We start from the raw sequence: 24,148 nt of genomic DNA, 5'->3' as shown, positions 1-24,148 counted from the left end.
TGCCTGTTGTGTGTCCCGCGAGTCATTCCAGTTACAATCCAAATATGAAACTGATCCCAACTCAGAAAAGAATGTTAGGCTTTCTTGTGCATATCGTCAGTCATGTTTCCAACTGTGAATTATTTTAGTGGAGGCAGGTAACAAGCAGGAGTCCCCAGACTGGTAAAAAAAGGCCAGAGAGAGAAATCAACTGGGGACTGGTCTACTTACAACATTACAAAAATTAGTTGAGGTCTCTTGTGTAAGTGGGCATATATGAAACTGGGAGCAAGCCCAGGGAACATCTGTTTCTGGCTAACTTCAAAATTCAGTGTGGTGCTGCACAACTGTGAATTCTCACTGGGCATTTATGTCCAGTGATCTGATAAATGGAAAATGGAAAAATTGTGCATTGACAGAATTCTCCTAGCGTTTGAACAATGAAATCCAAATTCAAAAAATTGTCTCCAAATGAAGAGTTATACAAATAGGGGCTTAGCAGACAACCGGCATCAATAGGGTATGAAAGATCAGGGTGTGTGCACACAGAGAGAATACTGTAATACTAAATCAATCAATACATTTTTATTCGGCGAATTTCACCATCAAAGATGATAAAATATAAGCATGAGCATGCACAAGTTAAAACCAGAAGACTGAAAATGACACCTATTGTATGAAAATGAAAGCTTAAAAACCATACCAAAACAAAATTTACAATACGATAACAGAACAAGTTACTCACCTTCTGTAACGCATTATCTGGTAAAGACTATCTAGCTGCAGATTCCTTACCTTTGAATTTCCCAGGCGTCAGACTGGATCCGGAAACTTTTGCTGAGCAATACCCCTTGTGCGCGACATCGGTGGCTCCATACGGCTGTGTGACGTTGATGGCGTCGGTTATGACATCGCAGTGCCTACATAGGCACCACCCAGGTGCGCGGATGTCCGTACTTTTCGTTTTTTTCCACTCCAGAAGCTCAGAGCCACGAACTGACTGATGAAAACATGTGGAAAACTAGGGCCCTGAAAGGGGAGAAACCCTAGACCTACAACATCAGTCGGCAAAGCGGGGAGGCATGGGTGGGGCTGTAAGGAATCTGCAGCTAGAAAGAGTCTCTACCAGATAATGCATTACCGAAGGTAAGTAACTTGTTCATCTGATAGACTTCTAGCTGCAGAATCCTTACCTTTGAATCAGATCCTCGAGCCATACCATCCCGGCAGTGGGTTGCGGACTCATGAGCTAGATTAAAAAGTCTTGCAGGACTAAGCGAGCAAAGTACCCCTCCCTGCGCACTTGACCATCAAGGAAATAATGTTCTGCAAACGTGTGCAGTGAGGCCCACGTCGCTGCCTGACAGAGGTCTTGAACTGGGACACCCCCTGCCAAGGCCATAGTCGCAACCTTTTCCCCTGGTGGAATGGGCCCTCAATCCCCGAGGGGGCTGTTTTTTCACCAAGGCACAACAGATTTGAAATGCAAAGAACAACCCAGCGAGAGATGGGTTTTTTCTGCACTGCCTTTCCCTCTTTGCTCCCACATACCCCACAAAGAGTTGGTCATCCACCCGGAACTCTTTTGTGCAGTCAAGGTGGAACGACAACGCTTTTTTGGGGTCCAGTCAGTGGAGACGCTCCTCCTCCTTAGAGGGATGTGGAGGAGCAAAGAAGGTGGGCGGAGTAATGGACTGACCCAGATGGAACATGGTCACACCCTTAGGTAAGAAAGATGCTCGGGTGCTAAGCCCCACCATGTCCGGAAAGGACATAATATAAGGAGGCGAGCTGGATACTGCCTGCAATTCACACACCCTCCGGGCCGATGTAATCGCCAATAAGAAGGCTGTTTTGATGGTCAACAGCCGGAGGGGACAATTGTGTAAAGGCTCTAAAGGAGCACAATCAGGTAAGTGAGGACCAAATTAAGGTCCCATTGTGGCATAACAAAAGGGTATAGATGGAAATAAATGAACCAATCATTTCAGAAGTACGAGTCTAGCTGCAGATTCCTTAACTTGGAATATCCCCAGGCATCAGATTGGATCCGGAATTTTTTTGCAGCAGCACCTCTGCGCGCCAGGGACGTCAGCGCATGGCTCCGCCCTCGCGACGTCCGCGGACATGACGTCAGCGAAGCCATGCAAGTCCCTCGCGGCACGCTGACGTCAGTTTTATTCAGAGAAACTTTTCCGCGCCACAACGTGGAGCCACCACGAAAAACAGAGTATGGGAACAGTGTGTAAAAACATGAGGAAGGTCAGTGAAACAAAAAGAATCGAATGGTGAGAAACATCACCATAAGGGACAGTGACAAGCACTGTACACAAAGCAATTGAAGAGAAAGGCGAGCAGCACTCTGAGAAGCAGCCCCGCAAGAGCTAAGGCAATGCCCCCGCCCCCAGGGCCAAACGATACATGAAAAGAATGCCAAGGCAGACGACAGAAAGCCTGCAATCACAATATCTAACCGGAACAGGCAACAAGATCTGAACCATATAATGAAGGACGATCCACCAAGGGTCGGCAACACGAGGCATGCCATATCCTCTACAAGAGAACTATTGGACTGAGGCCCAGTCAAAGAGACCCCAAACCAATTGACTGTAGTAGAGTCAAAGACAAGAGACCCCAAAACAATGGAGCAGGTGGGAGGGAGGGACTAACAACATTAGAAGGCCCCACACTGGAAGAACCAGGGTGTAGGAATGAAGGAGGAGACATGAACCCTCTGCCCTATTACGAGAATGTGAGGAGCCGTACAAGGAAAAACAGAAAGAACCATCCTCCCTTGGATGGAGGATGAAATAAGTCACCCAGAGGGAGGTGAGAGCATAAAACCCAACCTGAGAAGATCCTCGCAGAACGGGGAGGATGGGCGGGTGTTAAGGAATCTGCAGCTAGACTGTCTCTACCAGATACATAGTTACCGAAGGTAAGTAACTCGTACATCTGATCGAGACATCTAGCCGCAGATTCCTTAACTTAGAATAGATACCAAAGCCATACCCCTGAGTAGGCAGGTCTGCGACTGAACGCCACCAAGTTCCAAAGGAACCCAGTCATCAACCCGTGGACTAAACACAGTGGGGGCAGCAATGCCACAGTGGGCAATCCCAGACCAGGAGCTCTGCAAAGAGCGACAAACAATGGGAGGCAAAAGGATCACAAGCCGCTGAGGGACGGCATGAAAGCCCATCAGTGTACACAGGGAGCACAGAACCAGAAGGGCAGTGCAGAACAAGAGAGTCCAAAACTCCAGTCAAGCAAAGGAAGTGAGTACAGGAACCGAGGGATCGTTAGGACCCGACGGGTCCGCAAAAGAGAAGGGCCTAGAGAGAGAACAAGACTATATGACCGAGTCCAAGCATAGAGGTCGAACATGCATAACAGTGGAAGAAGCACTGTGTAAGCGCACCAACGAGGACACCGGGGACAGCAGCGGCAGGATACGGACCACGCCCAGGAAGAACCAGTATCACTAGAGGCACCAGACGCGATAGAGCGCAATCACCCCTTCCCAACGAGATTTGAAAGGGCGGACATCAAAAACATCCAATTATGCTACAAAAAATGCAGGAGGCAGAAGTACACAGGGTAGACCGTGTGTACCACCAAAACCACACCATGTAAAAGGAAAGGCACAAGGGAGTGCCGAGAGAATAGTCCAGACGCAAGAGATGCCCTACCAGGTACGTAACCTGTGAAAGGGAACCGCTAAGCGAACACACACACAGAAGGATTGCACTTTCGAGAAATGTAGGGCAAGTCCACGGACACCACAGCAATGACCTAGCATGCGTGACTCCTGGCTGTGTGTAGACGCCAGACAAAACAAACGGCCAGAAAAGACTCAGCCATGAGGATGAGTGGCAGACAAGAAACAAGAGTGCACCATAGGTATCAATAGCCATGTTGTAGCAGAACCGGCGAGATAAAAGGCCAGAGCTACAAGTGACACCAGCCACCCGGCAGGGAGGAGCCATGGTCCCCCGTGAGACAGACTGGAAGGCTGAACAGTACAAGAAATAATTACGAGATGTACATAGAATATCATGAATTGTATAGAGATGTACATACAAGATAACAGAAGACAGTGAATGTCCGAAGGATAGCTCCTCTACAGAGAGCAGCAGCCCGAAGTAGAAGTAAGCCAAAATTCACGCACGGAAGGCAGCAGGAGAAGAGGAAAAACCCGTTCTGGGGAAGGACCCAGGAAGGCAGGGCACAAGGCTATGTACATTAGCGGCACAAGTGGCTAAGATGCCACCATGCAAGAACAAAGTACGAAAAAGCACTACCCACAACGGATAGAGGAGGGGAGAACCAGGCATCGCAGAAGCGTAAGGAAAGCGTCAGGCCTCTGCAACAGTGAACACACTAGGGAATTACCACTGGACACGCATAGAACATAGGGGAAGTGTGCAGTTCCAGCCCTGCGCGTCGTGGGACAGCGACAGGGCACCGACCAAGGCAGTCCACAGGTAGGATATCCGCAGCAGCAGAACCATGCAGAAATGGAACTGAACAAGGTGGTGCTAGTGCCAGTGGCGGGCGATAAAGACAGCCAACGCAGTCAAGGAGGGGAAGCTGAAAGGACCCTCCTGGAAGAGACACACGAGGTAGAAGCCCAGAGATAGTGAGCATCTACAATTATAAAGGAGTGCCACGGACGAACTGTAGACGCCAACGGATAGGCGATATAGCGATGCCAACCGGTGGGCCGCAAAAAAGAAAAAAATGGAAGGTCCACAACAGCAGAAAAAGACCACAGTTACGTCCGCAGGGCAACGCCTTCCAAAAAAAAAAGACTCCACAGGAGCCTACCAAACCTTAAGTGTAAGGGAGGCAGCTACACAGTAACCAACAAATACCCCACATAGGGTAAGCCTCAACCCCAGCTAGGGGCACCTCTTGAGCAGGGGCTCATAGACAGAGGAGCAACAGAAACAGAAGCAGCCGATCAGCTGCACTAAAGGGAAGCAAAAACAGCCAAAAGCCGCCCAGGCCACCTGGGTATTACAGCATGAACTCAGGGCATAGAATGACACTGCACATGGAAGTAAAAGGCCGCAAAAGAATCTCAAAAACACCAAATTTACAGCAGGCTAGGCAGGAGGCGGTTGACTGCTGAGTCTGCATGACTGTCAAAAAGGGATATGCCTTCAAACGGCAAATCCCGTAGATTATCCCGAATATTTTCAGGGAAACCACCATCGCGCAGCTAGGCATGGTGACGCAAAGCAACGAACCTGGTCATTGCCCGACCCACAGAGTCAGTAGTGTCCATGGCCGATCTAATGGTAAATTGTGGCATGTCCCGGCCATGATGAAGGAGATGAGCCAGGTCAGTACGAGGACCATCTGGAAGAGAGGGAAGAAGACCCTCGACCGAGTCCCAAAGGGCAAAAGTAGCCCGTGCAAACACGCAAGTGGTGTTCAAAGCACGGATGCCCGAACTAGTGGACGCAAAAATGTTGCGGGCACAGGTCTCCAACCAACGAGACTCCCTAGTGGGAGGCAGTAACATGAGAGGAGAGAAAGGCAGCGTGGCGAAAGCCACCTGGACAACCTGGCCCTGAGCCCTAGGATGAAGGGACAAGCAGACAGGGTCATCTGGAGCTGGACGATACCGATGTGCAATGGCCCGATCCACAGGGTCACCGGAGGACGGCTGTGCCCACATGCCAAGAAGGGTGTCAAATAACGACCCGCCAAAAGGCAGCAAGGGCTCCCCCCTCCACCGCACCCTGGTTGAGGAGATCCAATAATGGATCTGAAGACAAGGAGATCGAGGGGGGCTGCAAGTGTAAAAGAGTTGCAGCCCCGCGAACAGCCCTCGCAAAGGCAGGACTAGCCTCTGTAGCCATTCTAGGAGGAGATAACAGATCATCTGTAGGGGACGGTTGGAGGCTGACTCGTCCACTGGGAAAGAGACGCCACAGTCAGATAAGCAGGGGGCCACTGGCCAAGGGGCAGCGGAGCCAAAGGGCATGGTGACACTCCTGTGTGTTCTGACTGGGATGCCCCCCCGGGCCGTGACCCAACGTCGCACCGACTCCGAAACCGGAGTCGAGGGATTTGGCCGGCACCGAGGGCAAACCCGCCAGCGAAGTTCCACCTGAGTCCCTACCTCCACTGTGAGACCGGAAGGCGCACCAGGGAGAGGAGGTGACCCAAGGATGGGGTGCAAAGCCTTGAAATAGGCTTCAATCTGGGCCTGTGTCGCCCCAACACCCGGAAAGGGTGGGTACAAGGGGGTCAACTCCTGGGGGCCCGCGTCAGGCAAGGATCGGGAGCCGTGAGCTCCGCTGTAACGTTGAAGTGAGGCAGATGACCTCCGTGACTTGCATTTCCGCTTACCTACGTGAGGGGGAACGACGTCCGCGAGAACGACTCCGTGACCGGACTCAAACAGAAGCCCCAGCCAAAGATGGAGATGGGGCGAAGGCGCGGAGCGGGACATCCGGGCGCCCAACAGCTTCGTCCGGCGCTCCCACGGGGACTTCGGCCTCATCCGCTGGCATGCGTCGCACTCTTCGGAGTCATGGTGCGCCCCTAAGCACCACATGCAGATCGCGTGCGGATCGGTCGCCGACATCTGCTGCACGCACGTCTCACACGCCCAAAGGCATCACACACTGTTCCCGGACGCCTGAAGGCGTCCAGTAGGCCTGAGTAACAGGCCAGAGGAACCACTTACTCCTGGATCCGCGTTGGGACACAGAAAAATAGGAAACTGATGCCAGCGCGCTGGGAGGGACTTATATGGCTTTGCTAAACGTCATGTCCACGGACGACGTCAGGGCAGAGCCATGCGGTGCCGGCGCGCAGAGGTGCTGCTGCAAAATATTTTTGGATCCAGTCTGACACCTGGGAATATTCTAAGTTAAGGAATCTGCGGCTAGATGTCTCTATCAGATATCTATTTACAATAGGAGAATTAAAGAAAGGGCTGGTCTGGCAGCCGCAAAAAAGCAGACAGAGCAGAAAGGTAACCCTTGAGAGTTCCCAAAGCAGAGCACAGCTGGGCAAGGGTAAGAATGAACAAAAGGACAGTAGAAAGAGGAGCAGAATGAGGGTCAATAGATCTTTCTGTACAGTATAATACAAATGTGTGCCAACGGCAGGCGTATACAGACAGTGGAGGACCGCCTGGCCACCAGAATAACATTACAGACTTCGAGAGGAAGTTCAAAAGCCATCAACTGCCACCGCTCAATCTCCACGCATGAAGGCGCAGAGTTTACAGGTTCGGGCAGAGAACCCTCGCCTGCTGCTGCGACTGAAGATCATCCCGAAGGGGCAGCCTAATCGGAGGAACGACAAACATGCTCAGCAGCTCTGGATACCAGACTCTCCTTGCCCAGTCCGGCGACACAAGGAGAACTTGGGCCCGGTCGCTCCTGATCGTCTTCAGAACCCTGGGTAAGAGTGGTATGGGCGGAAAGGTGTACAACAGGCCTGAGCTTCACTCCACTCGCCGAGCGATCGCCGCCTTGGAAACTCCAGCATGCAGTACAGCTGACATTGCACATTCTCTTCGCAGGTGACCTTGCGCTACCTCCGACTGGAGACGCCATTCGTGATCCTGAAGGCATCGATGGCGGAGATCATCCGCCCTGGTGTTCAGAGAAACTGCCAGGTTTTGAATAACCAGGGTTATGCCCTACTATTCCAGCCACGCCCAGAGACGCAGGGTCCCTCGACAAAGGATCCAAAACCACACCCCACCTTGCTTGTTGCTGTACCACATGGTGGTGGTGTTGTCTGAACTCCTGCACCAACTTCCCCTTGACAGAGGGAAGAAATGCTTTCAATGCCAACGGAACCGCTCGGAGCCTCAACAAGTTTATATAGAGCCCCGTCTCCAACGGAGACCAGTGATCCCTGATCTCCACCTCTCCCATGTGGCCGCCCCATCCCAGAAGTGACGCATCCGTCACAACTGTGAAATCTGGTAGGGGGAAGGGAGAGAGGTCTGCCGTTAACCCAATCGCAGTTCGTTAACCACCACTGCAGATCCTTTGCAGTTCCTTTGCAGTTCCTTCCGAGATCTGAACCACGTGGGTGAGATTTCCCCAATGCTGTGCCCATTGGAACTTCAAGTCCCACTGCAGAGCCCAAATACGCCATCTTGCGTTTCTTACCAACAGGATGCAGGAGGCCATGAGAACCAACAGCCTCAGAGTCAACCTCACCAAAATCCAGGACCGAGGCTGAAACAACGGAATCATAACCTGAATATCCTGGACTCGCTGCTCGGGAGGACAAATCCAAAATTGCAGTGTGTCCAGAACAGCTCAGATGAAAGGGAGTATCTGAGAAGGAGTCAGGTGTGACTTTGGCACGTTTATAGACAACCCCAGCGAATGAAGGCGGTCCGCCGTAGTCTGAAGGTGGGAGATGACTAACATCATGCGTGAACAAGTCCCACATGGTTTAAAACCCGTCTTCCTACCAGACATCCCTCACACACGAAGTGGCTACTCAAACAATGTCGACAAAAGTCGAGAAAAAAGCCTGTCAAAAAGCGGCTGAGGAGTAGTTCTTCCCGGATACGGCGCTTTACTGGCACAGAAAGAAAAGAACTGATGTCCGCACGCATGGATGGCGCCTATGTAGGCACCGCAACATCATAACAGACACCAAGCACAGCCGAATGGAGCCACCCGACATCGCGTGCAAGGGGTATTGCTCAGCAAAAGTTTCCGGATCCAGCCAGATGTCTGGGAATTCTGCAGCTAGAAATCTCTACCAGATACAATAATTAATGCCAATTATGATCGACTGAATCTCTACCAGATGAAGTACACTGAAGCACTGTATTCAAGTGCTCTTTGCTTAACCTGCCACATGGCCATCAGAAACATCGAGACTGCAAAAAACACAACTTGCCTGAGATCAGTCAGTAGAATTCTAAAAAATGCTTATTTAAATTCTCTTACCACAAGTTTGCGACATAGTGGAACAACCCATTTGATTCTAATGCTTTGATAGGTAGGGCAAAAAAAACAACCTATGTTCTATCGTTTCAGACTATGAAGTACAAAATGGGCAATAGCTGGGTATTGGGTTAACTGGTCGACCCTACCTGGCTGTGAACGAGGCAAGAGGAAGAGTTCCATATTTAAATTGTAGGAAGAGCTTTCTTGCATTGCTGGGCTCTATTTCGTCCAGGAACCGCTCCAACACAAAGACATCTTTCCACATGAGAAAGGCCAGCATCATGGAGCCCAGGTTGGGCCGACTTTAAAGTAGGCTCATTTGGTATGACCAGTAAGCCCTCTTTACTTGGCCCTTGGGAATCACGCATGCCTCTTCTGGGACAACTCACAGTTGCTCAAGATCAATATTCACCAGTGTTAATCTCACATGCTTGACCCAGTGAAGGTGACCCGCTCCTGGCAGATGCAAAACTTCTGCAAGTCCCTATCAGTAAAGACTCAATTGCGGGGTTGCTCAAATCCTCCTCCAAAACAAGAGAAGCAGTAAACCTGCTAGGTCAAATATATTTTTGAGTCCCAAATCCATCTGCAAGGGGAGCAATGTTGTACTTTCTGGCACGCCAAACAGTTGCCACAAAGCAATTCTCTGCAGCAGCTAGTGAGGATACTTACCTGTGCCCCTAGAGTTCAATTCCACACAAAGCTGATCCTAACGCCTGGTATTTGTAGAAATGTAAGGCAAGCGAAATAAGGCAATATTGGGAAGCCTTAAATGTCTTGAATAACCCCCAGTAGTTTGATCTAGTTTAAGTCTACACATTGCAACGTGGGTCTGCCTATTAAAGTGCTCGATCAAAATAACACCCAAATATTCAAAGGTGGGAACTCGCTCCAGGAGGTTCCTTCTCAGTGTATGATTTGGGCAGGTGAAATGGCAAGGATTAAAAGACCATATACATAGTTTTTGCTAAGTTAATAACGAGGCCCCGTGCCCTACAAAAACTGTCAAACCTATCAAGGATTTCTTGCAGTCTCATAGGGGATTATGAGAGGAGGAGTGTATTGTCTGCAAACATCAGAGCAGGAACCCTGATGTTTGACACTGAGGACCTGAGGGGGTCCTGAAGACCTGGGCCCCCACCAGCCTGCTGCTATTCTTGAGCCCTGTACTGCTGGCAGAGAACCCCTGCGCCCCCCCGGGACAAAGTGTAGTGCCGGGCCTGGGCCCAGACTCCCCCCATTACACGCTAACACTGCCGCCTCCCTGCAACCCTTCCGGGGCCCTCCACGCGCCTGTGGCCGTGCGGAGGCTGGGGGGGGGGGGGCCAGTTGACAAGGAGGTGCAAAGAGTGTCCTGAAGGCCTGTGCCGCCACCACCAACCGCCACTAGCCTGCAACCTCTTTAGGAGCCTGCACTGCCGTAAGCGACCCCCTAAGCCCCCACAGGTTGAGGTGCTGCGCCGGGCCTGGGCCTAACTCACCTGCCGAACGCAGACGCTGCCGCCCTGCAGCAACTCTACTGGGGCCCTCTACACCACTGCCCTTCTCCCCAATGAGCCCTTGGTATGCGGCTTGGCGCAGACGAGTGGGCTAACACGGAGGAGTGGCGCCAGTGGTTGCGGCTGCCGAGTGGGTGGCAAAGACAGTAGGCCCCCCAGTGTGCCCCAGCGATGTCTGCCCAGCCCTGCGAGGGGGCAGGGTACAACTGAGCCACGAGACGCTGGGGCCTACTAGAGGAAGCAACGAGAGATAAACGAGGCTGCCCTGAGCTTTGAAAGTGGACCTCTTGGCTTTGGGTACTGCCGGGGGGTGAACTCCAAGTTGCCCCCTCGCCACTGTGAGCGTTTCTGTGCACTTCCTGGGACCACAAGCATTGGCGCTGCTCTGCTGCCATTCTGATACCTGGATACTGGATTGGGGGAAGCACGACTTTGCCTCGCCTATCTTCATACATTAGGGCGGACACCACCACAGCATAATACTGCTGAGTCCCCCGCCCCGACTCCTCCGAAAACCCCTGGAGCCGCTGGGAATTGCACTACCCCCGGGATCCTCGAGGAGGTGTAGATTCCAGACGATAAGTTGCCGGGCGTATTTGGACTTGTTTTATGCTAAGACGGCGGCCCGGACCATACTCCCGAGGGAACAACATCACCCAGATCTACAACGAAGATGACCAGCCCCCACTCCTATTTCTTGGAGAGTGACATCTCCGGGACAGCCTGTACCACTGTGCTCGGCTTCTCCCTAGACTGGAATAGGTTCTGTTGGCGGTTACAATATTTGTTTTTTATTGCTCACCCCTGCCCTCTACCTTCTCCTATCTCTGTCCCCGGCGGGGGGGGGGGGGGCTCCTCCGATGCAGAGAGAGATCCTTATGGGCTAATGTGCAGGTTCCCACTCCGTTACCCCGTAGTTACTACCACAACCTCGAGGCCCTCCTACTCCTCATTGGGTCTCGGCCAGCTTGCCTCCCAGAACTCCCTGAGCCTACGGCTTGAGACAGCGCTTGCCCCCGTCATTCCACGACTATGACCTCTGTACCCTGCCTGAAGCGGTTATCCCTCAACGTGAAGGGCCTCAACTCTCCCAACAAGCGGCGCCAGATTTGGAGATATCCTGTTATGAAACCCAGACATGGTCTACTTGCAGGAGACCTACCTCCTCAGAGCTGACATATCCCGCATGACTCACCCACGATTCCCTCTTCAATTCTGGAGCTCAGCACCCACTAGGACAGCGGGTGTAGCTATCCTCTGTCAGGCGGGTATCCTGCAGGGGGACCCTGGAGTGATCCGTAGCGCAGATTGCAGATTTCTTAAGGTGGTGGTCAAGATGGGACACCGCACCCTTACCCTATATGCAACACCTACGCGCCAGACACGGGCCAAGACTCCTTCCTGCGGGGGCTACTGCGCGAGCAATTCACACAAGTAAACTCAGACCTCATACTGGGGGGAGATTTTAATCTAGCATGGGATGCGGAACTTGACCGCAGCGGGGGCTCATTCAATGGGGTGGGTGCCATGTCGACGGCAACAAAGACACATCACAACACTAGGTCTTGTGGACATTTGGCGACCACTAGGTCTTGTGGACACTTGGACATTTGACATCTCACCCGAGATTCATGACTATTCCTACTACTCACATGTCCATCGCTCCTATTCACGCATCGATTATCTTTTTGTCTCGCACTCCCTGGTTAAGGACATCCTCCCAGCCTCTATGTCCGACATCTCAATCTCCGACCATGCAAATGTTGAGCTCCTTATCCATGAACGCTTCGCTGGCCCCAGGCGACCTACCAGATGGAGGTTTCCTCCCCACATTCTTAGGGACCTCATAGACACGGCGGAACTCAAGACTGCTATCGCATCCTAGTTCGAGACCAACGATCTCCCAGAAACCCCACTCGCTGTCCTCTGGGACGCGGTCAAGGCTAAGATCCGCAGTACCCTCTCATCCATCGCTATAGTCCGGGCGGGCCGCTTGCTTGAAGAAAACCTCATACGCGACATAAAGGCGCTTGAAAAACTAGACCAGGAGCGGCCCTTGGCGATACACAAGAGGCGTTTGGCTATATTTAGGGGTCAGCTCCGAGCTCCTATAACGAACAAAGCCGAGCACGCCCTCCTGGCATTGCGGCAGCGCTATTACGAGGGAGGAGACAGGGTGGGTACAGTTTTGGCGCGCCGACTCCGCCTGCGGGCTGCAAAAGCACACATAGCTAAACTAAAGTTTGGAGACGGGTCTTGGGCCATTACAGAAGCCGCTAAGTTTCAGGCATTTCAAAATTACTACGCGTCCCTCTGCACATGTGATGCGCCTGACCCAGATCAAGTATCTGCTACCTTAAGTGCTTGCGAGTGGACCCCTCTTAGCTCATACCACTCCCAATTATTAGAAGAACCCATCACGCTCGAGGAACTAACCAACGCCCTTAAGGAACTTCCACTCGGCAAAACGCCAGGCCCTGATGGCCTCCCAGTCTCATTCTTTCGTGCCTTCCTGCCGCAACTTCAATCACAGATGCTGCGCCTTTTTAACTCCTTTACGGACACAATCGGGCCCTCTGCCGACATGGCCAAGGCCGAAATTGCCCTAATCCCCAAGCGGGGAAAGGACCACACGCTTTGCTCCTCCTTTCGCCTTTCGCCCCATCTCTCTATTAAATACTGATCTCAAACTCTACACCAAGATTCTAGCTAAACGTCTTCGCACGCACCTCCCTGGCCTCATCGAGTCGGACCAGGTGGGTTTTATCCACCAGCACCTAGGGGCGGGCAATGTGCGCTGCGTCGCGCCACTGGATGATACCCTCTTGTCTACTTTCCCTCGACGCTGAGAAAGCATTTGATAGAGTGGACAGGGTGTTTCTCCGCGCTGTCTTGCAGAAAATAGGATTAGGCCCTCAGATAGCGCGCATCATGGCCCCTTATCTCTCACCGCTTGCTACGGTACGAGTCAATGGTCAACTCACACGCCCCATCTCCAGCCTCAGGGGCACCAGGCAGGGGTGCCCAATATCCCCCTTATTATTTGCCCTCGTAGTAGAGCCCCTTGCTATCATGATCTGCCAGTCACCCGACATTCACGGTCTTACCCTCGGTGGCATAAATCACAAGATAGCTCTATTCGCAGACAATCTGCTTCTCACGTTGTCCAACCCAAGCTCCTCGCTGCCAGCGGTGCACACCCTGCTCCAGTCTTACGAACGAGTTTCAGGGCTTAAAATCAACCACGCGAAATCATGGGCCCTCAACCTCACGATCCCGGCAGCCGAAATAACGGCTCCACCTGCTCTTGTTCCTTACAAATGGGCAACCAGCACCATTAGATACTTGGGGCTCAATCTGACCCCAGATCTGGCCACCTGGTCCCAAGTAAATTGGCAATAATGTAAAACTGCAGTATTAGCCGACCTACGCACATGGAGGTCCTTGCCACTCATGGCTGGGGCGCCTCAATACCGTCAAAATGTTAATTCTCCCGAAAACACTCTACCTCTTTAAGACCCTGCCCACACCAATCCCAGAACATCAAATCCAGGGCCTTCAACGCGAACTCATCGCGTTCATATGGGGAGGAAAGAAGCTGCGATTTTCTAGCAAAAGTCTCATGCTCCCGCGAGACAGATGTGAACTAGGCTGCCCAAACCAGCTAGAATACTACTGGGCTTCACACTTCCGCCTTATACCGGAGTGGACGGCCTGGGAAAGCGAAAAAGTATGGTTCCATATGGACAGGGCGGTCACCTGTCGCCCTATATGGGATCCCGCGTGGCTTCCACAAGAGGTTCGCTCTGGAGGTGCATACATGGTGGTCCCTACCAGGACAGTGCTCGAGATTTGGGACAGACTCGCCACCCACAGAGGTCTCCCCTCCTTTCAGTCTCCGCATACTCCAATCGCCCGCAACCCTCACTTCCCTCCTGCTCTCCACCCGCCCTACTTCGCAGAATGGACGGAAAAGAGTTGTAGAACGATCCAAGATTTATTCATAGGGGGCAATATTAGAACCTTCGACCAATGCAAAAAGGAATTCCAGCTCACGGAGGAAGGCGAGATTTCAATACGTACAACTCCGACACTGGATACAGGCATCCGCTTTATCGCAAGCAGCTACACGTCCTTTCACCCCGTTCGAACAGCTGGCCCACACATTTGATAACTCTAGGGGATTAAAATCCCGCATATACCAGGTTCTCCAGCACTCGCAACCCCCTAACCTTCACCTTTACCAACAGCAGTGGCAATCACTACCTGATGCAGACATTGCACCCTCTCAGTGGGAGCGCCTCTGGTGCGACATACCGAAAACCTTTCACAGTATCCCCCAGCAGAAATCTGCTTGCAAGGTAATGACACAATGGTACTACACTCCCCATAGACTACATAAAATGTTCCCTAACTTATCGCCCCTATGTTGGCGATGCACTACCACCCTGGGAGATTTCATACACATTTGGTGGTCGTGCCTACTCTTGGGCACTTACTGGAAAGAAGTCCTTAGCCACATTAAGACAGTACTAGGCGACCCGCTGCTGGACAAACCACTCCCGGTCATCCTGGGTCTCATGCCGGTGAACCTACAAGCCATGACTCGCCGCGATCGGCATCTCTGCCTCCATATGCTTGTTGCTGCTAAACAGATTATTGCTCTTTACTGGAAAAAGGCAGAAACGCCTTCAATAAACGTATGGTTCACCCGCCTGTGGAACACAGTGGCGATGGAACTGCTCACAGCGCGCCTGCAGCTCCGAGACACCCAATATACAAAACTGTGGAAGCCCCTGGTAGATCACCTTGATCGAATAGAGCATGCTAGATTGCAACCGTCAAGATTGCGGGTTCTATGCCTCATCGACGACGCTGTACACCCCGACCCAAATAGTCTCTGGAATCCCACTGATTAACCAACCTGCGCTGTATCTCTAGGTCTTCGCCATGGCTCATACCCCGCGCCCCATGGAGCCCACATGCGTGCGATACCACACACGCAATGTCCTACCTCTCCCACCCCAGCCATACCCCCCCTCTCCACGACCCTGCCCCTTCCCCCCCCCCCCCCCCTTTTTTTTTCTTCATTGGTTCTTGCTTTCTGATACATGGTCTATAGTTTCACTGGCAGTGCCTACGAGCAGACCTAGAATGGTTACAGAGGATTGAGCTTGGCAGTGGTAATACGCCGCCTAGCGCCCTGGAGACTTGATTGCTGACATGTGGCCACAATGGCTTTGACACGCCCGCGCAAGAGTCATATCTGCACGACGCTGCCCTTGCCGATGCCATAATCTACTAGCATGCGCAATACCCTTGAACCTAGCTAAACAAAGCGGTGTGATGGTAACACTAGAATCAATACAAAGACCGCAGCATTTTGGGCTGGCGCTTCCTCTACCACTATGTGGCGTTCGCCAGTGTAATACTACCACCGTGCGAAGGCCTATTGCGAATACCGCTAACAACGAGTTAGTAAGAAGGCGTCAACATGCACGGGTGTCTTTTTTCTATGAATGTGTATAAGTGAAACCGTTGTTCCTCTGACAACAACTTCCAATCATACAGCTTTGACCTGCTGCCGAACCTACTTGAGTATGCTCCACTTAACGCGGCCGGCCTGATGTGGCTGTAGGCGGCTTGCTGTGTGCCCCTCCCCCGCTTATACTGCTTTGAAACATACTGTTTTTGCGACGCTGGCCCACTCAGGGATGCAGGCACCATGCGGTGGTTTATGTTCAGTATTCTCAATAAAGGTTTTGAAAACAAAAAATTAAATAAATAAATGAAAGAAATCTATGGGTTAATAATACTGAACAGATTTCAGGAAGATGACTGGTACGTCCTTGGTTTATATACAAAACAGACAAAGTTTGTGTGACATCTGTTTCAAATGGTATGGAACACCTATCCAGCTGTACTGGACCACCTTCTTTCCAATAGATAATTGATCAGACGTTATAAGAGAGTGATACGTTCCCCACTTGTTAAGGCATGTCCAAAGGTATGCTTGAAAGTAACTGTGTTGTGTACAGAGGTTGTTAGTCAGATACCTTTAAAATTTACTGGGGCGTTTCAAAAGGCATCTTGATACTTCTTTTCCCATCAACACGGATGATTACAGGAGGTACAATTATAGTGAGCTTCAGCCCACTATAAACATTTTGAGGCACAAATTATGGAACATAGCAGCCTTGAAAAAGATTGCCTTCAGGGTTATGCTACATTTCTGGGGATCTGTGGCCATTGATTTAACTTTGTCTACAAAAGCTTTCAGATTCTATGGGAAGATTGCAATTGCCCAATCTAACAATCCTCTTACCCCAAAAATTATTACCAAATATTTATTGGTATAGTCCTCACTGTGCCAAGAATAAAACTGTGATATATACCGACATGCTGAAAATACTATTGCCGAAGACCACCAGCTGAAAAAACATAGAAAGCAGCTTAAATAAAAGCGATCATTCATCTGATATGACTGGTTGTTAGACTGGTACACATTTCTTGTGAGCCATGGGTCTGACGTACTAAACGGAAAAGTGCAGCTTTAAATTTACAAAAAAGTGTAAAGGTAAAATTGATGTGCATGCAAGACATCAGGAAAAGTGGATTAGTATGCAGTGGTCCCCTAGTTCGCATCATGCTCCTCTAGGCAGTCTGACATGATTCTCCCAGCAACAGCGTCCTCTCAACAAATCAGTTAGCACAGTAACTCAGGGGTCAGTAATGATCAGTGGTGTGCAACAGCAATCGCTGTCGGAACCACCGATACAACCTGTTGCAACATGCACACTGGGGAGCAGATGACCGCCTCTTTCGCATAACCTCCTATTAGCGATTTGGAAAAGTTCAGAAACCCCCTTTTGCAGGTCGGAATGACTTTTCTGACTCTGAAAAAGGGTTTTATAAATTTTAAAAAGGTATTTTGCAGTTGCAAACTTTGTGTCTTAGGGAGATCGAAATACACACGGTTAACTATTTGTGTAAAATGATACTAAATGCAATGCGGACTCATGAAAAAAGAAGGGTGGAAATACCTTAAGAACTGGTGCTTTTTCATCACATATCAGTACCCTGATGTCAGGATTCCTCAAGTCTGTGCAGTATATTTTTCGGTCTCTGCCACCTGAGTAAACATGGGTGAATGCTTCATTGACCTGCAAAGCCCACACACCTTCATCGTGAACTCGATATGTTGCTATGCACCTCTGCTGTCCAAGAGACCATAGACGAATTGTTCCATCTGAGCTACCTGAAAGACACTAAACAAAACATTTTTTTAAATTATTATTTTACCAAAATGAGCTCTGCAAAAAATATACCTTCTAAACTACATTACTCCGGCATTTCCTCCCATAAACGGAGTAAAATAGAGAGCATGACCCAAAGTGGCATCATTCCAATTTATAATTTCAATACAACTGTAAATAATAAAAGCAGTGGGATATGTAAAAATAGTAAAGTTAAAAAAAGGAAAATCATTTGGAGCAAGTCGAATTCCAAAATCTACAGAAAAGCAATGAGATAATAAAAATATCCACCCTGCCTACCAGAGATCTACATAATTTAAATTTGCCAACATAACTCAGTCTCCTGTTTCAAATAGAACAGCTCAAACGGAATACAATATGAAATGAGGTTGTAATGAAGGAATGTTTACAAGTACTCAAATGAAATACGTGAGGGATGAGAAGGTGTTTTACAAACTTTGCAGTCAAGACAAAACCTCTTTTTTTTTATTTGGAGTATTTATAAAGTTTACACAATACTGTATTTTTGAACCAGGTAGTGTGTTTACAGTGATAGAGAAGGCTGTTTACATAGGACAGACGCAAGTCAAATGGATAACACAGGTTGAGCATGGGTGAAAATTAAGCTGGGATGGGGGTGTGTAGAGTGTTAGGCGTTTGCAAGCTAGAAGTGGGCACTGCCTGGAATAGAGTTTGTTTTTTGCCTAAAGCGATAGAAAGCAAGTCTTAGGGTCAATGGAAATGTATAACCAAGGCTTGGTGCATTGCTGAAGTAAGGCTTGACTCTTAGATTTCAGAATACATAATAGAAAATGTTATACAAATCTATGGATGATGTCTCCTAGAGGCCCGTCATATGAGGCAACCTAAAAGCACAGCCCTATGCGGCTCATATGAACAAAAACAAATCATATGATGTTGAATCCTCAGACATCTGTAGAGTTCTATCTCATTTACCAGGACATTCAAGTAAAATGTTGTTATCTTTTCCAATCCCTCTACCAACATTTCTGCATCGCCACAGTCCCCCTTCCTGGAGCATTTAGTGTCGGGTAGAGTTCTCCATGAACAATATAGGAGAAATTAAATGTATCAATTTGTTTTATAGTGCTCTACATGTAACGTTTTACTTACTTCAGAGAGCCAAAAAGAAACGAGTGGTGGTTAGTCTGACAAAAACATTAGGAAAGAAGTATCCAATCAGATAGGGTATTTATTTTCTACAGAGTAAACCACGCTATCCAGGGTAGAGGAGTACTTTATATAAGAGCAAGAAACTCCATAGGATAAACAATACTGAACAGGAGAAACAGTACCAGTACAGAAACCTTATGAAATGACACATCAGCCTAGGAATGAAGTTAATGTACATTGACTTTCATAAATATGGGAGTTGATAACAACTAAAGTAGCATATAGATCTCTACAGACTATCTGGCCATGGCTGAATGAAGAATATGGTCAGATTTAACTGTGTCATATCAACCATAATGAATTTAGACATAATTTTAAATTTCATGGCAATTAAGGTGTAGGTCTGAGATTAGTCTCAGCTTCAGAGACGAGAATATTGTGACAGCGGAGCAATTCCCCCCCCCCCCCACCCTTGAGTTTTATATAGAACAAACTTGACTCGGAGGTATCAGAGCGCTTTACATGAGCACCAGTTGCGTTACACAACTACACATTAATTTTTGTTAGGCACAGGGAGATTAAGTGATTTGCCCAGAATCACAGGATGTTGAGCGACATTGCCAAGGCTCGAACCCGGTTGGAGATCGACCGCCCAAGCCGATAGGCCACATCCTCTCCCCAATCGGTCACTAACAGACATCAGGGATACAATTACTTACAACTGGAAATGGCAGTGAAAAAGTAGCTTTGAGGTCTTATTGAAGAAGTAAATGGAGGAGTTCATTCTAATATGGTAGGTGCCCATGGATGATGCGCTTAGGTCACAGCCCTGAAAGTTCAGAAGGTCCAATTAGAAAATGAGTCAACCGTTTAGTTGTTCAGAGTTTCTTGAAATGCACAATCCACAGACTCAGGCCTTGCACTTCAGTGATCTGCCTCTGTGTTTCATCCGCTTCAATTGCCATTGCAAGAACAGGGTAGCAGCTGGCAAATGGAGGTTTCTACGTGGTGTCCCCACCAACAGACTGCGGATGGTGGAGGGAACCATTCATTTGACCCTGGCTTCGAATGGTAGTCAGTGCAGTCTTCTCAAAGCAAGCTTGACCAGATCTTGTTACTCAGATTAGCACACATTAGTTGCCTGTTTTTAGCCTTGTAGTCTTGCAATGAATGATTTGGTGAGATCAGTACAGATGATATTCCAGAAACCTAAGCAGGATATACCAGAGGTGCCGGTTAGTTCCATCCAAAGGTCAGTATGGACTAAACTGAATATTTTGTAGAGAAAGCTGGAGATTGATCTCTTTTACTATTGACTTGTGAAAGAAATGACAGTTTAAAATCTAAAATCATCTTCACCTTCTGGACTTGTATTGTGGTGGAACGCAAAGGGTTCAAAGATATAACAGTTAATGCAATGGTAGTGGAACAGGCTTGTTTTACACAAATATGAGGCTCTCAGTCTTGATTCAGTTCATGTTGTTCGCCTTGATCCAAGAGAAGTGGTGGTACACACGCGAGGTAAATTTTAAGTGTTTTTGGGGTTGTTCACCAGTCAAAACTAAATTTGGAAATTATCTGCATACATTTGGAAATCTACACAATCCGTTCAAGGGCAATAGGAACAAATGGTGGACGGAATGCTGAACAATGCAAACATTCACCCTAGTCACAAAGATCTGTGTTTATTCCATCATTCTTGTGCTCACCACACCACCCCAGTTTTATCCCAGCCATATGCAAATCAGTCTTGACCCTGTTCCTAATGGGAACAGTCCAGCCCGAACTGCCAAGCGATGTCGTCCCTGGACTGGAAAAAAGAATCCTGGGACCGGTTTCGGTGCAGCATCCATCATCAGCTAGGCTAGCTTGAATCCAGTGGCACAGTAATCACGGGACCCATGTCTGGGCATACCCTTCCCACTTCGGGCAGCAAAAGTAAAAGGAACAAATGATGACCGGAATGCTGAACAATGCAAACATTCACCCCTTGTTCAAGGGGCTGTGCCAAGGTGCGTACCCAGCTACGCAATAACAGTTAGGAAATGGCAGAACTTAGGGGAATGTAACAGGGTATTGGGCAAGTAAGTGATTTAACGTTTGGATTAGGATACTACTGTGCCACAAATACTTGCAGAGAGGTCAGGCTTTGGAAGGCTCTTATATTTATCTAGTTAGAGGAGCTCCTTCCTACCGCCTGCTATAGCTCTTTCAGTGTCTCAAAGAGGTCAGATCAAAATTAAATTGGTGGTTGTGTAGCAGATCAATTAGATCTTCATGTTCTTGTCCTTCTAGGGCCTTGCTAACAAAAGAAAGGTTAAATATGAGGATAAGTTTAGCCAAGACCTTGGGCCCATATTAGTTTTTTTCAAAAATGGCCTTAGAAGATTTTGGACATTTGCTAATTGTGGGAATGCATTTATCAGGTTTTTAATATCCAGTGCATGGGCTGGAAGAAGTTGTGTAAGGCAGACGACTCAGCATGGGCCGGTGTTATTTTGCCAGCCAAAGTAAGCATCTCATCACTCTTTGGGGGTTAGAAGGATATGAATAATGGTTACAATGAAGTTGACAACGTAGGAGGGTCTGGGGGTGCTGCAGTTGATTTGGAGATGAAGTGCCATATTTTAGAACTACTGGATTTAAGAACCCAAATAAATCTTCAAAGCGATAGTTTGATTCACATAAGTAAATATCACCCTAAAGGAAATAGCAGTCACTGCGAGGAGACCATGGAGGCAGGATTCCCGGGGTGAGTAGGAACATAGTTGACATAGTCAAGAAGCAGGTACGGATCCTGTGGCAATTACCACAAAAGGACATACTAAAGCAGAAGGAGAGTGAGATGCCCACATACACGGCCACTGGTACTACATACAATGTGCTGGAGACATTGGCTAACAGTCAATACCCAGGGCATGCTGGCACTGTTTTCAGGTTCTTACGGTCATTCTACTGCATTTTCTAACACCTGCTGACTAACACGAGCGGAGCAATAGCCTAGGTGTGGTTACTGTATGATAGGACGAAGCACGTAGCAGTGTGATGGATGAAGACGTGTGAGACAGGAGCGCAGTTTGTGGTTTTCAGTAGGCTGGCAGCTTTGAACAGCTCTGCAGGTCAATTATGGTATTTCGTATGATATTAGTGCATTATAGTTGGTTAGTGCACTGTGTTGGTCATTCAGAGATTGAGCGTGCAGGTTGAAGGGAGATCTGTTGGTGGGGAGATGTGCTAGGATGGACTTTGCTACTATCCTTTCATATACAATTGTCTTGGTGAGATTTCAAGACATGGTCATAGTACTAAGCTGTTTTGTGCTTGCATTGGTTGGTTAAATTAGAGTCCTCCATTGGTCAGCAGAATGTGAAACTTCTCTCCAGTTATTCCATGCCTGTTCAGTTGGTGAAAATGGCTAATTTCTTTAGTTTGGTATAGCACTGGGTGAAGGATGTCCTGTAGGGTTCTGTCTCATCGGAGTGTAAGAAGTATAACGGTATTATGTTTGGAACTACATTCTGCCTCCTGATTATTATTGCATTAGCATTATTGAAGGCCAGGGAAATTATATATGAATTTAACTGTATAATAGCCAGGGTAGACCGGTCATTCCTTTATAACTTACCTGGACATAGAAAGTTGTGTGCTTGCTGGGTTGTTCCAGATCTGTGGACTGTATATTGAGCATGGAGTGATTATTATTCAGGGTTCTATATCAGGGTTGTGGGATGATGCATTCTTGGAAATACCAATGTTTTCATATTTCGTCTGCAATGTAAATGCTCTTGAATACTTCGAATCTTGGCAGGTAATGAGTTCCAGTACTTGGTGGGTTGTACCGAGAAAGTAGTGCCTTCTATGGATTTCTTATGGACTACAAGATCTCTAGACCAGGGCAAGTAGGTACTCTAAACTCGAACACTGCTGCAATGCCATACCAATTGCAATATAGCGTTGGAATGGGTAAATACAATGTCAATAAATACCATGTTCTGTGCAGGCCCAACATCGGCAATATCAATAAATGCAAATTCACTGTATGCCATAACCTTTGCCCGCACAACAGTGTTGATACCGGAAGTAACAATGTCAATGCATGACATAATGCATGCACAAATGACAATGTTGTTACCAGTAGAAACGATGTCGATATAGACCATGATCTAGGCACGCATAACTATGCCAATATAAGTAAAGACAATATTTAGGTACGCTAGGACATCTGTATGCACAAAGTTGAGAATGTGGATACAAATGATGCAAGAGACTGCCATATTATTTTCAGGCGTTTCAATGAGCTTGTATAATTGCTGACGGATTCACCCAAGGTGACCTCCCCATCAAGCCAGAGTAAGATGTGTGGTCAGGCAGGTCCTGCTACCCACACCCATGCCTATCGAATGACAGGTCACAGGTGGGTCTCACTTAGTCCAAAGACAAACGCACAGCTAAGGAAAACCCTGATCGATCCTACAGACAGATAGCTTCACAAACCGGTCTGAGGAAATTGGCACCAACAAAATATGTTTGGTCAAAGACTAGCGTTACCCAAATATACCACAAAGCTAGTTACCACATGTAGATCGGAACACTCAGCCAATCAGAACACGACAAGCACACCACACGTAGTGATTAAGTGCTCCTTATGCTGGACATCTGGACACACACACCGACCCACATTAACTATCCCTGAGGTTGAGAGCCATCTGTCCTTATAAGATGTCCAAACGAACGAGTTACATACCGTTGGTAACGATGTATCTGGTGGAGACACAGTCTATCTGCAGATTTCTTAACTTAGAATATCCCCCCAGACGTCAGACTGGATCAGGAAAACATTTTTCACCAGCAGTACCTCTGCACGCGGGGGGCGGCGTCTCCTGACGTCGTCCACGGAAGTGAAGTCAATGGAACCATATAAGTTCCCCCCTGGCGTGCTGACGTCAGTTTTCTACTGTGAGACTTTTTCCACGCCACAATGCGGAGCCACTACAAAAAACTGTGAAAGTATAGAAACAGTGTGCCAAAAAAGAACAAAAATCTTTGAAACAACAAATTTTAAGAAATCAGAGAATGAGGAGAAACATCGCCATGTCGAAAGAGCACTCTACACTTGAAGGGACTGAAGGGAGCAAACAGAGCACCCGCCACAGAAAAGTCCAACCCAAGCGAAGCGGCAACGGCAGTGGAAATGAATGGCATGACAAATGAAGGGCAATCTGTAACCACAGGCTGCAACTGTAAAGGACAGCAAGACTGGAACAACACGACTCATGACCAGAAGTGAGCAACAACAAAGTATGCCCACCACACCCCCCCACAATGACCT

The 24,148-nt window shown here is 48.6% G+C and overlaps 1 protein-coding gene across 2 annotated transcripts in view; it reads right to left on the bottom strand.

Moving 5' to 3' along the window:
* Window positions 1-24,148, bottom strand: part of WDR48 (WD repeat domain 48) — a 589,407-nt gene that overhangs the window by 352,903 nt on the left and 212,356 nt on the right. For both annotated transcript variants that reach the window (XM_085632038.1, XM_085632039.1), the window contains exon 8: window positions 17,473-17,697. In XM_085632038.1, coding sequence (XP_085488164.1) covers window positions 17,473-17,697 — 225 coding nt within the window. The remainder of the gene's footprint in view (window positions 1-17,472; window positions 17,698-24,148) is intronic.

This window comes from Triturus cristatus, chromosome 10, assembly GCF_964204655.1.
Source record: "Triturus cristatus chromosome 10, aTriCri1.1, whole genome shotgun sequence".
NCBI lineage: Eukaryota > Metazoa > Chordata > Amphibia > Caudata > Salamandridae > Triturus > Triturus cristatus.
The sequence above is the reverse complement of the archived record's forward strand: the minus strand, read 5'-3'. Positions and strand labels throughout refer to the sequence as shown.